This window comes from Watersipora subatra, chromosome 2 (assembly GCF_963576615.1).
Source record: "Watersipora subatra chromosome 2, tzWatSuba1.1, whole genome shotgun sequence".
Lineage (NCBI taxonomy): Eukaryota > Metazoa > Bryozoa > Gymnolaemata > Cheilostomatida > Watersiporidae > Watersipora > Watersipora subatra.
In genome coordinates this window covers 43,977,917-43,993,638 of record NC_088709.1, presented here as the reverse complement: position 1 = coordinate 43,993,638, position 15,722 = coordinate 43,977,917, and the positions used below count along the sequence as shown (strand labels likewise).

The 15,722-nt window shown below is 37.5% G+C and overlaps 1 protein-coding gene across 1 annotated transcript in view; it reads right to left on the bottom strand.

The window, feature by feature from the left end:
• LOC137386946 (NACHT and WD repeat domain-containing protein 2-like) overlaps positions 1–2,577 on the bottom strand; it is a 48,560-nt gene extending 45,983 nt beyond the window's left edge. Inside the window, exons 1-2 of the mRNA XM_068073188.1 lie at positions 2,418–2,577; positions 1,986–2,074 (exon numbers count right to left, since the gene is read on the bottom strand). Of these exons, the coding sequence (XP_067929289.1) occupies positions 1,986–2,074; positions 2,418–2,577 (249 nt within the window). The remainder of the gene's footprint in view (positions 1–1,985; positions 2,075–2,417) is intronic.
• Between the last annotated feature and the right edge of the window lie 13,145 nt (positions 2,578–15,722).

Here is a 15,722-nt window from a genome sequence, read left to right as displayed (position 1 = left end):
ATTAAATCTATCGACAGCAAAACAAATACTTCTTCACTCCGTTGAGCTGCCTAGACATGCTTTATTGATTGCTAGTAAGTTGACAAACAACCAATTAACTGGGTAATTGGAGCTATTTTGTTGGTGAACAGAAGCCAAGAACTAGTACATCATCTGTGTGCACTGTTGGTCTGCTTGTTAGTCTGTCGTTCGTATGTCCAATTACATGTATAGCGATAAATGTTCATTAATGAAAATTTTGTTGCGTACCGGATTTTAACTCAGATCCTCCAGGTCTGCAGACAGGCAAGCTAACTAGGCCACATAGGCTACTTGCCATATCATAGATTAATTGTGCACATAATCATTACATCGGAATAAAGATGTATAACGATGTTGTGTGACAAGTAACATCACACGTAACGATTACACAGTGGCTTCACGGCTCTTATTATAGTAAAGATTTAGCCAAACTTAAGTTACTAGCTTAAGTTACTTAAATTATACAATTTGCTAGTTTTGCCATTGACTAATTAGTCAACTTAACCAATGGCAACAACATTACCTGCCACTGTTTATAATGTGTTTTTATTACCTGTGGAAGGTCGGGTATTCAGCTAGTCTTTACTATAATAAGAGCCGAGACCATCCGTCTGTCTATTCGGAGCCATGATTACAAATTGGGAAAAATAACTGCATTGCATGGGATTGGAACTCGCAAAATTCGGCCTAGTAGCCACACATGCTACCATCTACACTCATTGTTCCCATTCTATTATTTTATAATGGCTGGGCACATATGCTCCCCATTTTATTGGCACACCTGATGAACTTATGCACCACATCAGACCTTCAGACCTATTAAAGTCTAACTACTGCATCTCATATATTTTAAAGCGTGTTGTTTCCATAAATGTTTGGCCAAATAACTATTTATCCTGTAATTTTAAAAAATACATATTAAGAAAAATACTTATGGTCACCAAAATATGTTGATATGTGGTGGTTGGTTATTTTCTTGAGTTATAAATGAAACAATACATAATAATATCATAAATTAATAATTTCTTCAGAACCATAGCGAGTCATGTGTTAAAGGTCAAGGCCAAGGCGCCAAACTTTTTAACACACAAAGCACTTAAACATTTGTAAGCTGCTTCCTCCCTGTTACTGCAACTCACTCATAATGAAGTTCTCCATTTGTTTATTCTTCTTCCTCAGAACTCCAGTTTAGGAGCCAAGTGTGCTATCTCTGTTATCATATTACACTGTACGTTGAACTAGCTATACTAATAAGAAATTGTGCACATACTTATGTACCTGCTAATCTGGTGCCAAAATGGCACATCGCATGCTTCAGGTAGCATGCTTAAAGATCATGAATGTGTGAGAGACTACGGACGCAATTTTCTTTCCTAACACTGGCTCAAGATATAATAACGGCTCTAATAATTCTTTCTATTATATTATAATAATATAACAGTAAAAATTTACACTAGCCTAAGTTACTCAAGTTCATTGGGTAAAAGAATTTAGTTAATGGCAACTACGTTCTCTGCCACTGTCTATATGCTGCTGTTCTATTATCTTGGGCATTTATCAAGTGTATATTACATAAGTTCCACCCACCAGGAAACAAGGTCCAACAGAAGCTGCCTGGCAGTGCTGAATCTCAAACTCACTAATGTGAGAGAAAGTTGGCAGAACATGTTGTGATTGTCTGTCAAGGCCAGATCGCAAATCCACCATCTAGAAAAGGAATAAGTATAGTTTGTCAAAATGGAAACATTTTTTGTAAAAAAAAATAATGGTAAAACATGTAAAAACGCTGAATCAAAAAAGAGACAGAAGTATTCAGATTGCATCCCTGATTCAATATTCCACAAACACGTCAGCATGAAGACTTGAAGTGCAGCCTATTTAGTTGACCAGCTGATGAAAAGCTGAATAAGTTCAGCTCATGAAACCATCCAAAGGACATGTAATCACTTTGTTCAATCACCAACCTGGAATTCAATTCCATGAGCAGCTCTGCAGTATACCCTAAGCTTGATATAGACGTTGTCTATTAGGTATTGTCTCTCACATTCACTATCTGAAGGGAATAAAGTAGAACATATATTTGAAGTGCAAGTCATGCATATACACACACAATACTATGCACTCTGTAAAACCTGTTGATATGATATGAATTTATTTATCAAATGTTAATTATCAGCACGCTATACAGCAATCACTGTATTATAATAATTTAGTTTTTGGTAAAAATGTAAAAAAAACTATTCTCTTGATAATTGAACATTTCCGTGATTAAAATGCAAAATACAACGAGCTGTAATCAACTTATATTGTAGTTATGTATTCTTCACTGAGTTTGTGATAAACGTATTCTACAAATTATCAAAAAGGCTGCAAATTCTCCGAAGCTGATAATTTACCTGATGCTATCGAACTGAGGTAGACTCTAACGGAAGTCGGGAGCAAACGAGGAAGATTTCTTAGTTGGAGGTGGCCGTGTAGCAAGGGCATACGAAGATTTTTCTGCCATGCCGCCTCCATAGTCCTTTCCTCGTCAGAAACTTCGCGATAAATCTCCATGGCCCACTGTGCGTATTGGGTTCACATTTCGTTTTAACCACTATCCTAGTCTGCACGTCCCATTGATCCTGAAATCAGAGCAAACGGGTGCAGGCATTGACCATGACCATGTGCGATTGAGACCGTTGCTCCGAGTAACGAAAATATTACATCTGATTGGCTATTTTGGTAGGCATAAATTTGTTTCTCAATTAACATCATCGGCGCGGTAAGAACGACCAACGCAATTTTTGAACAACCCGTGCGATGTACTAAATAAACCTTTTCACGTCGGCATTCGCTAATACAGTAATATTCACTAATGATATAAGCTTCCTGACAAAATTGGGATTGATTACAGAGTTATGTTTATGTGCATACAATAAAAAAATACTGTGTTAAAAATTTTGTAGGCCCTATTCATTCATCGTTCTGAACTAAAGCGTATGTTAAAATAACTAATAGAACTGTGCAAAATTCACTGCAAAAACGGAAAATTTCATGGAAACGTTAGTGGAGTCAATTGAAATTGACGCATTACAATAGAGCAATAATATAAAAAGTTTCGTTGACATGAATTTTCAACAATTTTATATCGTATGTGTACTAAAAATATTGCCTTTTCGATCAGCGGCTCCTAAGAATATGTTTTTTAGGAGCTGCTGTCGAGTGCTAGCTAAAGAGGCCACAATTCCTACTCTAGCCTGCAATCGAATGTTGGCGTACGTAGGTCATAGGCCTTGGAGTTATCGGTTTACTACGGTTAGGGGTAGATAATCGCTACATCATAAGTTTACGTACTGACTGCCGTTGTCCCAACACTAGCGTATTATTAATGCTTTCACAAGGTATGATGGAGGTATTATTCCGGTATTATACGTGTTACGAGCTACCAAAATGTAAATTAAGTGTACATCAAACATGAACATAGATTAATCAAAAGGCAATTATGGTATTATGACTTAGTGCCAGCCACAAAACTGCCAAATGATTGTAACAACCAACAAGCGTGTTTATCATTGTTCCGTTTTATTTAGTTTAAGCTGAATCTGTTTGATCACTAATCATTCTGAGGTATGCACAGAGTTGCTTAAGCTGAACCATTAACAATATGGTGTTACCTTGTTTTGAGATAAACAAAGAGGTAATTCTAAAAAGAACCCCTCAGTTTATGGTATTCAAAATAATAAAGTGTTTTTAAAACTGTGGCGGAAGATGGCTGGGAATTTTTTTGTGTAGAGAAAATTGTAGTATTACCTAAAATGACAAAATCCTTTATAATGAGCTCACTATAGGCCCAGCACCTGTAGGCCCAGCGCCTCGACTAGCTGCAGTGCTACTGCTCAGGTGGGCCTCATCATGCCTTAACAAGTAGGAACTAAGCTTTTATTTATTTGGTTTTGGCTTAATATTTTAACTATATCTTTTTTTTTGTTTAATGTTATATTTTTATTATTGATGAAATAAAATACACACACGCTAAATTATTGTTACGGCTATGTATTAGTGATGTCATTAGGTAAAAAGTTCTCATAAATTAAATCATACTGTATCTGAAAAATTGTTTGTAGGTTAAATAATTGTATATTGCATGATATAGTAAAGTTGTAAATAGCATGTTTATGCCAGCCAGCTAAGCCTACTTCTTAATCTGCTTTGTGTGAGTCTATTGTATTTATAAATTAGCATTACACAATATTGTTGTCTTAGTTGTCTTTGCACTAAATTGACCTCTGCATCTTTGTTATTACCTGTGGCCACATTGTCTCATTATGCACTGTTGGATTATTTTCTTTGGTGTTTAGCTCATTATCTTGTATACTGGTGCATATGTAAAATTCATTCGAATACAAGCAGTCATTGTAGAAAGTTCATACTAAAGTTTATTTATCACAATAAGAGTAGCATCATGTTCAATAAATAATGTTGAAATAGACCAGAAACACTTATATCTGTAATAATATGATGGAAATATCAAAGAATCCCAAGCTATATAACATTTAAAAATAAAATTTTAAAAGTCTTCCAATTTTTAGCAGCCTTAATTATGCGTTAACCGATGTTGGGCATAAGATTTAAAAATTATATAAAATAGGCGTGAGGCTGTGCACTGTAATTCAGACACTTTATTATGTGACGATAGTCTTTAGTCTTTTACATTTACGGTTAAGTAAATGATAGTGTTTTAAACTATTAATAGTGGAACTCTTTTAGGATATGGGCTCTAGTTGAAGTTAATTTGTTCAAGTCAAGTTAGGACAACTCTCATCTCTTCTCTTATATAGCTGAAAAAAATTGTACATTCTTTATAAAAAAGTGTCTTTGCATTTTGTTATTTGAGTAAAACTATTAGCCAGAGAAGAAAGTTAAAGGTTAGAAGACGAGCGAGTTAATATAGAAAGAAATCTTTGCCTCGTATTGTTGATTTGTTTTTGAAAGAGTTTCAAAACTTTCAACAGACGAGTTCGATTTAGGAGTTATCAGCTCTGGCAAAACAATCTTTTTCAGTAAAAACCATTGAATGAACTCTGTGAATGAATAGTTACCATAGCTGCATAGATGTATGCTTCCATAGCTACTTAGCATTTTGGTGTATGTAATATTGTCATAGCTATTTGCTCTGGTTGTACTTCTATTCTGTATATCTTATTTTTTGTCAGATTGTCTCTTGTTTCCAATGATGATGTAGGGCTGTAGGCATATGTTACGTTTTTACAATTTTCACATTTAAAAAAAAATGCAACTCCGAGCAATACAGTTATATTTTTTGTATATTTTGTAATCAAGTTGTGTTGCAACATGTACTCAAATTATGTCCAAAAGTTGCAACTATGTGTTGCAACCTTTGGACATAATACTTTAATTGCAATTGCTGCTGAGCTCTTGCAGATAAGTACCTTGCGCTTGTGAGACAAACAGCTTGAGGAAAGGAATCCCCAGACAGTATCCAAATGAACGTTGCTGTCAGCCAATTTGTTGTTATATTTGTTGGCTATTTAAGTATGGGAATAACAACTCACAATTGAGTTACTCTGCTCCTAGACTAATTTACCAGCAGCACCTAGAGTTTTACCAATGATATAAAACCGCCCCAAGTGTGGGGGATTTTATATCATTGGTTTTACACAGACAACAGAACATAAAATTCCTCTAAAAACACAACCAGAAACTGGTTGCAGGTACAAAACCTATCAGAATTTGAGCTGTGTATCAATTTAGGTATGACTTGTGTTTTGACTTGAGCTTTAAAGGGTTGTCATGTCTTAAATTATACATTTATTAGCATCATTTTGTAAAAGAAACTTTGTCTTCTTTCAAATGGTGTATAATAAAACTATCAACTGTTGAACTAATGCAAATGGCTGTTACTTTTATTTGTAGATGCTGTGGTTCCTTCATTAAAAATTAATCAAATCTACTATACAAACGGCAAATAATCTGTCTGTATATTTATATGTGTGTATATTTATGTGTGTGCGTGTTGGTCCACCTTATAGAGCGGTCTTTCCTTTTTTCGTCGTACGAATTTCGGTTGTACAAATTGAACTGAATTAATATGATATGAGTAGTAAATAAACTATAGAGCGGTCTTTCTTTTCTCCATCCGGTCGCACGAAGCCAACTGAATTAATATGAGTAGTAACAGTAAATAAATTATTAGAGCGGTCTTTCTTTTTTCCATTCAGTCGCACGAAGCCAACTGAATTAATATGAGTAGTAAATACCGTACTTTCGGACTATTAGCCACTACTTTTTTTGATGATTTGAGCCAAGCGGCTTATACGACGGTGCGGCGATTCTGTAGTTTTTCTTTCACGGCTAGGGCGCATTAACCAAAATCTCCGGTTATTACACCTCTTTACACAGCCCAACAGCACTGTTCCGCTTTAAACAGCAAAGTTGCTGGTGTGTTAAAAAGTACCGTTTTGAGTTCTGCGGCCTATACAAAGATGCCTATACAGCTATACAAATGTACTACTCATTCAATAAATTAGAATAATGAATAGTAATTTACATTTAATTAATATTTACTGCCAATGTGTACTGAGAAGGTCACGCGAACGTTTGTTTTTTGTGGCCACTGTAAAAAACGCTGTTCTCACCTACTAAATTTCTACCTCAAAAAGGTAAGTACTTCTTATTCAATGTTGTATTGTCTATGAATTGCCACACCTCCCATACTTAAAAACATCGGATTTGCCACTGTTCGCAATAGTAAACATGTTTATTTCCTTCAGCAGCTGAGTTAATAATTTTTTTCCTCCTACAAATACTGTAACTTACTACTACAGAACTTGCACGGGTACTTAGAGAGTTGCGATAGGCGATGATGAAAATAAAGAGAGCAGCTGGTATCGTCTTACTGTTACCCTGCTTTAGCCATGACCAGCTGTACGTCGCCTGCTCAAAAGTAGGCACAAGCCGAAAACTGTTTGTTCATACACCCGACAGAAAAACATAAAATGTTGTCTATCCGCAAGTGTTACGTTGAGCTAACATTGTGTTATTGTTATGTCATGCTTGCATTGAATTAACATTATGTTATTGTTATGCCATGCTATGTTCTTCATGTTCTGCAATACCTACATACTATCCACATGCAGCATTTTCTAACATATTTTTCAGTCTATATATTTTCCTTCATTCGTTTTCCTTATTGTATCTCATAAAAAGGCTATCATGTTGGCGTTATGTTTTATTATTGTAAGGTGCTAATGCTGTGTCTGCCTTGACATCATACTGTCTGTGCTGTTATACACATAAATTTTATCGACACAACCTCCTTACTGTTTGTATATACCATGTCAAAACACAGGCTATAGACGAAGAATTGGTGAGCCATGATTAGTGTTTTAAGCATGTAGAAGTCTCCATTCAATAAATGTTGGCGATAGCAAAATATTTTGTATAATTTCTTAAAGATGCAAAAATTTTCATTACTGCCAGTTTGAAGAACTTCAGTTTGCCTAGTAATGTCAATTTCATTATCAGTTCTCTGTACACAAATAGGGCGACTCCGATTTGAGTGGTTTGAGACTTATGTATTGTAGACTAGCTGTAAAACATATTGCAGATTTCCATTGTTCTCCTCAACATTATTGACATGTATGACTGCATATGTGTATGGATAGTTTGATTAAAGCAAAAAATTTCAGTAAACTGCATATTTGGAGTTGTTTTACAGTATGAAAGACAACTCTCAATAAACCTCTTGCTGTACGTGAATCTGTTCCCGTGGACCGGTAATGCAGCTAGCGGTTTGGGTTTGGGGCGTCACTCGAGGATGCGCGAGAGACCTTTTTGCCCCAAGTGCAGCGAGAGTCTCCAGGTGCGGTGCTCCGGATGAATGAGTTGGCGAGTGCGAGGCGATTGATTGCGAAGCAATTGAGTGCTAGGCGATTGATTGCGAGGTGATTGATGGCGAGTGCGAGGCGATTAGTTGTGAGGTGATTGATTGCATGTGCGAGGTGATTGGTCGCGAGTGCGATGCGATTGATTGCAAGGTGAGTGCGTGATGATTGATTGCAAGGCGATTGCGAGGCGAGTTGATTGCAAGGCGATTAAGTGCGAGGCAAGTGTAAGGCGATTGAGTGCGAGGCGAGTGCGGGCTGATTGATTGCATGACGATTGATTGCTAGGCGATTGATTGCGAGACGATTGATTGCGAGGCGATTGGTTGCGAGGCGATTGATTGCGAGGCTATTAAGTCCGAGGCAAGTGTAAGGCGATTGAGTGCGAGGCGAGTGCGGGCTGATTGATTGCATGACGATTGATTGCTAGGCGATTGATTGCGAGACGATTGATTGCGAGGCGATTGGTTGCGAGGCGATTGATTGCGAGGCGATTGATTGCGAGGCGAGTGCAAAAGCATGATTATAGAGTGCTCGGCGGGTAAAGACTGGTTGACCGAGTTAGGGGCTCGGTGGAAAAAGTGCGCGATCGTCAACTGCAAATATAGACGGGTATGAACGGATGCATGAATCTAGATGCATGAATCTAGAATATTTACTAGATTTTACATGCATCTAGCTGTAAAACACATTGCAGACTTCCATTGTTCCGCCCAACATTATTGAGATGTATATGTGTATGCATAATGTGATCAGGGCAACAATTTCTGTAGACTGCATATTTGGAGTTGCTTTACAGTATGAAAGACAACTCTCAATAAACCTTATGCTGCACACGAATCTGTTCCCGTAAGCGGGTCATGCAGCTAGTTACCTATATAAATTAGTGAACGTGACCCATTTGCTGGGTAACTAGTAAACTCCATATACACTTCTATTAGTGGAGAAGCAGCCCAGAGCTATATTTCATTTTTATTTATATAAATATGGGGAATAAAGTAAGACTAGATTCTTGGCCAGAATTTTATGCCGAGTTTAATGATATAATTTTTCTACACCTATAACTGGTCACATTTAGAAGTTCTAAGACGATTTTATTTTGAGGGAAGACTCCTAAAATTTCGGAAAATCCCAATTTTCCTGCTTGGAATTACTGCTATGAGTCAAGTTTTCACATTTTAGAGTTATAAAAGCATGGATGATGAAGTGTGCCTTCCATTGTGTGGAAAATTGTAGGGAAACCTTGGTTAGGGTCACAGCACAGCAGTGGAAAACTGCTCAGGAGTACACACAGAAGTGTACTGAGTTGGATGATGAACTTAACATAGTAATTGCAGCTAACATTCTTGAACATGAGTTACACACAAACCTTGTTTGTCACTGCGCATGCTACAAAAATTACTGCAATAAATTATTTTTGGAAAGAGCAGCAGGGGATATACTGCCAGCTCTGAAGAGGTGGGTACTGTGGTGTCCATCCATTTCACCACTGGGCACTAAATAATGTTGCTCCTCATTGTTTTTATTGCCATTGTGATACACATAAATTATATATTTATCATTAATAAGTCTCTATATTCGTATTGTTTTACAAGTTTAGTAAGAGCAAAGCAATCCCATTTGTGTTAACTTATTTGAAAATCTACATGGTGTTTGGTGACTTCCGTCCATGTTATAGTCATGCACTGTTACAATGACTGATTATTTGTGTCATGGGTTTATTTTAGACAACCACAAAGAGAAAAAAGTCATCTGGCACTGTTAGAGGAAGTGGTCTTCTTTTATCTCAGCTGTGCATCATAAGTCAGCAGAAAGATGAATGGTTGAATAAATCAGGAAAGAAAACTGTAAGAGATACGCTAGCCAAAGCACAAACCTTGACAACAGGTGATAAATCAAGAATTGTTACAAATAAGCTGCATGATTATAATGACCTACTCAGCCCTCTATTACTTCCAAAATAATCAATCGACATAAATTTTTGGCATTCACGTTTTTATAGGATTGCTGATTGACTCCGGCAGAAGACGGGCAGATGGACAAAAGGTATCGAATTTAATTGGTCAAAACCATGACTTGGTAGCTATGGAAGCGAGATATCACAGAGTATGTTTCAGAGAATTCACCAGCCAAGACATTAGGACAGCGCAGCCAGCTGTACAAAGGTAAGCCATTTTGTTTGCCTGCAATCAATCTAACTTGAACATATACTGTATATCTTATATTATCTTAGAATAGAGCTACCTAGCAATGGCACATTACCTTGCCAAATAGACTGTGATCATTTTGGGATTTTTGGGGTCATCGGTGAAAGTTTTTCATTGCTTTTTATATTGATGCTTTCAGAGAATCAGATCCATACACTGATATGTACCGGAAATACTTTATGCCATTCATCCAGAAAAAGATTGTAGAGCAAGGCAAAATATATAAATTGGTGGCACTGACCAAAGTCTTCACCAAAATGCTAAACAAGTATGAGGATAAAGCCGTCAAAACATTTCAGTAAATGGCAAGATTAAAAAACTAATAATATTCCTTGATGGCAAGACTTATTCACAGTGGGTCTGAATAAATATGATAGCATGTGTTACGATGTGTTACTCTAGATCTGGATGTGTTTTTTTGCTAAAAAAATTTAAATCATGACTGTACTTTTTTATTTATAGGGCAAAACAACTAAAGCCCCTACTACAACGAGACTAACCAACCTTGATTATGCATGCACAGACAAAGAAAGAAGGTATAAATGTCTACCATCAGCAGCTGATCATTGCAGCAATGAAGACACTGATGCATACACAATGGATGATGCTACCTCACAGTACTCCATGAGCCCTCACAAGCTAGGTGGGACACACAATTTACAAACCCCCCTCCAGTCAGCCTACTACACTCAAATCATGTTAAGCAATTCTTTAGATGAACACTTCTACAAGATGCCATGGCCTTTAACATTTGCCTACGTCAATCTCAAATAATTTGAAGAATCTGTACCTGAGAAAATTTTACAATTTGTTGGTACACTCCTGCAATCTCGCTCAGGGATGTCTATTCTACATTCTGATAAAGTCACAGTTGCCTCAGTTTGCCAGGATTTGGTTTTGCTTATGTCAAAGGATCAGCTTACCGCTCCAAAAGTGTTGGAATTGGGGCTAGTTGTCACACATTTGACTGGATCTAAAGAGCTGATCAATATTCTTCATAACATGGGGCACTGTGCATCATATGACAGCATACAGAGGTATGAAACATCACTTGCTATGCACTTGCTTGGAAACCAGTCAAAAGTGCCAGACAACTTTGAGTATGGACAACCAACCCATAGTGATGGTATGTGATAACAAAGACTTCTTGGAAGCGACGAAAACGGGCCACAATACTAAACATCACACAATTGGGATATTACTTGTACTACATTTCCAAAAACCCAAAACGGACAAACAAATTCGACCACGGGGTGGAGCTAGAACACATCCCATTTACTGAATCAATAGACCACCTGCCCACACATTCAAGAACAAACCCTGCACATTTGAATGCAGTTGAGATCCCTCCCATACAAAGAATTCTTGACACTGACATTCTTGAGTTCCAGTTTGCCCTTGTACGCAGACAAGAGGAATACAGCAAGCCTAGCTGGACTGGTTTCAATAAGATGTTTAGGCAAGCTGAAAGTTCTCCCAAAACTGAGATTATGTACCTGCCAGTGATGCAGGCTGCCCTTACTAATATTGAGATTGTAAATCATGTTCTTCAGAACAAAATCGATGAAGCTGACAAGTTTGGTATCAAAACTGCAGTAGTAGTGTTTGACCAAGCTATATATCGTAAAGCACAAACTATTCGCTTCCTCAATCTCATTCTGATGTCAAGACGTGTTCCTAAATTAAGAGATTTCCACACAGTGATGGCTTCCCTTGGTGCGATAGGCAAAAGGTATGGTGATGCTGGGTGGACCAAAATAATCACAGAATCGCAAAGTATTGCTGAAAGAAGCCTGAAAGGGGTGATCAATGGTCATAGTTACAATAGGTCCATCATGGCATACAAACTCTGCATGGAAGCACTGTATGACCTATTGTTGGATGAATTCGCTAAAAGTCTTGAATCCTCTAGTGCCCTTGACCCTCTTAGTTTGGACATTAGTAGAGCTGTTTTCAATCATACTGAATGTAATCAATCTGAACTCGCCCACATGAATCAGGCATTCCAAGATTTTATAGTCACCTCTTCAATAGGCAACCCCACATTAAGATTCAGGGTAGAGCATATTGAAATGGTGACACAGCTGTTAAGTTTTGTCCAAGCCACAAGAGAATCTGATTGGAACCTCCATGTCAACTCACTACAACGACTCTCGCCATGGTTTTTTGCATACGACCACTCCAATTATGCAAGGTATGGCACACTTTACTATATGGAGATGACACAGCTGGCAAAGACTCACCCCCTAATTTACCAAGCAATGGCAGATCACTGTGGTTATTCTACCTTTCAATATGAGCATCACCGCCCATTCTCCAGCGTTGCCTGTGATATGGCGACAGAACAGACCGTCAATCGTGATTCTAAATCACAGGGAGGTCTCATTAGATTCACAAAAACCCAATCTGCCTCACAGAGATGGACCATGGCGCATCCACAAAAGAGAGCTGTGCACACAGAAATAAAGAAGCTTCTAGAATTGGACTCCACTAGCTCAGACAAGCACACCTTGTCAGTATCATCATGGAAAGCTGACGAAGACACAAAATCATATCAGCTTGAATCAACCAATCCTTTGTTTTTTCGTGATGCCATTCTATCATTGTCTGCCATCTTTATAGACAACTTTTATCGTTAAAAACACGAAGCTTCTGCAATCAATTATTGCAAACAATGCTTTTGTTTGCAAATTTTTTCTTTTAGTATCAAAACAGTGCTGAAAAATACTATTAATCGAGAGAGTGACGATCATTTTCTACAAAGATGGCGGCTTTTTCATGGACGAGCGCATATGCAAACAGGGTGATGACGTCAAAAAAACAATGGATTCAAGCACAAAGGTAAAAACCTTGTCTCTATCGTCAGTGGAGTGGAGGCTTCAACTGACATTGCCCATGATTTACAAAATGTAAGACAGATCGGAGAAAAGCAGCTTCAAGATTTTGTTACCAAATGGATGACAACTCAAGAAGTAGAATTCAATGCGCCAAAAAAAGCAAACAAACTGAAAGGTTTTGCTTTGAGCCAGTGCTAAGAAAACTTCCAGTAAGAAAACTCTATAGTGTACAGGACAGATCTTTGACCGTCTTCTTGTAATCAGCCAGCAGCGGAACATCGATCTTAGAAAAAGTACTTTCTTATTCCCTTGGCATTGTAAGCTGGAGCCTGGCAAATGCGGATGGAATGATAATGAAGACAGCTAAGTCTACCCTTATGACAGCATTGGAGAAATAGCTAAAGCCACATCCAACATGTTACACAATATTTGAAAACCTTCCAAAATTTGATGCTGTGGTCATTGATGGAGTGGCTGAGATTCAAGCTTTGAAACCACCAGCAACATTCAGAATGGTTGCTAGTGTCCTGTTGAAAAGGCTAGCATCAATCGCTACATCATATGGTTCTTCTCGGGTGGATTTGTCTGTGATAGCTATCCTGAGGGGAGCATCAAATCAACAGAACGAATGTGTTGTGGATTGAAAGGTAGTCAAAAGGTGACAATTTTTGAGCCAAATCAAATGGTACCAAAATGATCAGACTTCCTGGCAGAGGGTGCTAACAAAGGAGCTTTGGTGGCTTTCTTGTGTAAGGAGTGGAGCAGAGCACAGATCAAACAGGATCTTGATATATACATAGCATTTTCTTCCAAGTGCAACAAAATCAGTTTTAAAATGGACGGGAACACTAGTAATAAAAATATAGTGAGTCTAGCATCAGATCATGAGGAAGCAGACACAAGAATGATGGCACATATTAAGTCCATCATGAAAGACAAAAGATCGGACTGTACGGTGTTGATAAAGTGTCAAGATACAGATGTGTTTATGATTTGTATATCTTTGGTACATGAGTTTCCATAAGATCAATTGTACTACTTCTGTGGGAAGAAAGAACGAATGCGATACATACACATTGGAAATGTAACAGGTATTCTAATACCGCCCTACTGCCAGGCATTTCTGGGTCTACATGCACTCAGCGGTTGTGATAGTATCAGCACATTTCAGTCATAGGGAAAGAAATCCTTTCTGAATTTACTCAAGTAAAACCCTGAGTTCATCAACGTATTAAACTATTTGGGCTTGGAGTTTGAGATAGATGATGGTACTCAGCACTCTATAGAGAAACTCATATGCAGGCTTTATAATATTGACACAACTGAAAAGGTCAATGAAGCAAGATATTTGGTTTATTGCTCTCCTTCAAGGATTTCCCAAGCTAACCTTTCTCCAACCCAAGATGAATTGAGGCTGCATGTAATGAGAGCTGGTTACCAAGCAGCCATATGGTGTAGAGCTGCGCAGCCAACAACTGATCCTTCCCTACCCACTAATCATGGCTAGACTTTGTCTAATGGCAATCTCAAAATCACATGAATGGCACAGAACCCAGCGCCTTCTGGTGTGATGAAAGACATGTTTTGTCGATGTAAGACAGGATGTTCATCCAATAGATGCCAGTGCCAGAAGGCTGGACTCAAATGCACAGATATATGTCAGTGCAAGGACTGTGGAAACAAAACTGCTGTTGAAGAAGAGAATACAGATTCTGATGAGGATGCTGGTGAAGGTAGGTTATTATACATAAAGTATCAGGTTATGTCTTTGAAAGTTTGCAGAATATTTCCACTCATGATACCTTTCCCCGATACCAGACAGAAAAGAAAGATTCTACACCCTGGTCAAATCTTTAAACAGCTGTGACAGTCTTTGATTCATTTTTCTTTTTTGTAGATGTGTAGGAGATAACACACAGTCATGGTGCTACATCAGACGGACAGACAAATTATGTCATTAAATTCATGTATTACATAACACATTATAAAAATGTTGTGGCCAGTTGAGAGAATTGTCAATACATACTCAGAACAAACTCCACATTCTGGTCCAAAAAACACATGGAATTGAGTGGTATTCACAATTATATTTAATACATACTTCAAGTTACGCATATAACTTACATAATAATATTATTATGTAATATAAGTTCAAATCCATGCATTTTTGAAATCTCATGATATGAAATTCGAAATCAGCTACAAATTTTGATCTAGTTGATATATCACTGTTTTGGTCTGTACTGGTCGAACGTGTAAATTATAAAAATTATATTATTAATTTATTGTATTACGTAATATATAATAATTAGTGATTTAGTCTGTTGGCTCGTTTAGATGTGTAGAAACTAGATATTCAGAATCAGCATAAAATTCTGGTCTACAACATTAGTTCGGCATACTATCCATCCTAATATAAAATAAATCCATTTTTTGAGCACTTTGTGGTACGCTGTTTCTCCACTATATTGGTCACGCAACTCTCTCCTACGCCGCACTGGCGCTATGTTTCTATCATGTGACTCGTTACATGCTTGTTTCTCGATAAGCTATTTTCATGCGATAAATACCGTTTACAATTTTCAGCGGTGACAGTTCGCTCCGATAAAACAGGAGGGCGAAAACCGTCCTTACGTTAGTTATTGACACAAAAAGTAGACGAAAATAAATGCGACTTAATCTGCTTCGTGGAACCGAAGATGAGAAAACAATTTATAACGTGAAGAACATAGGCCTGTTATTGTTAGTCTCTCAACATAAACAACTGTTGA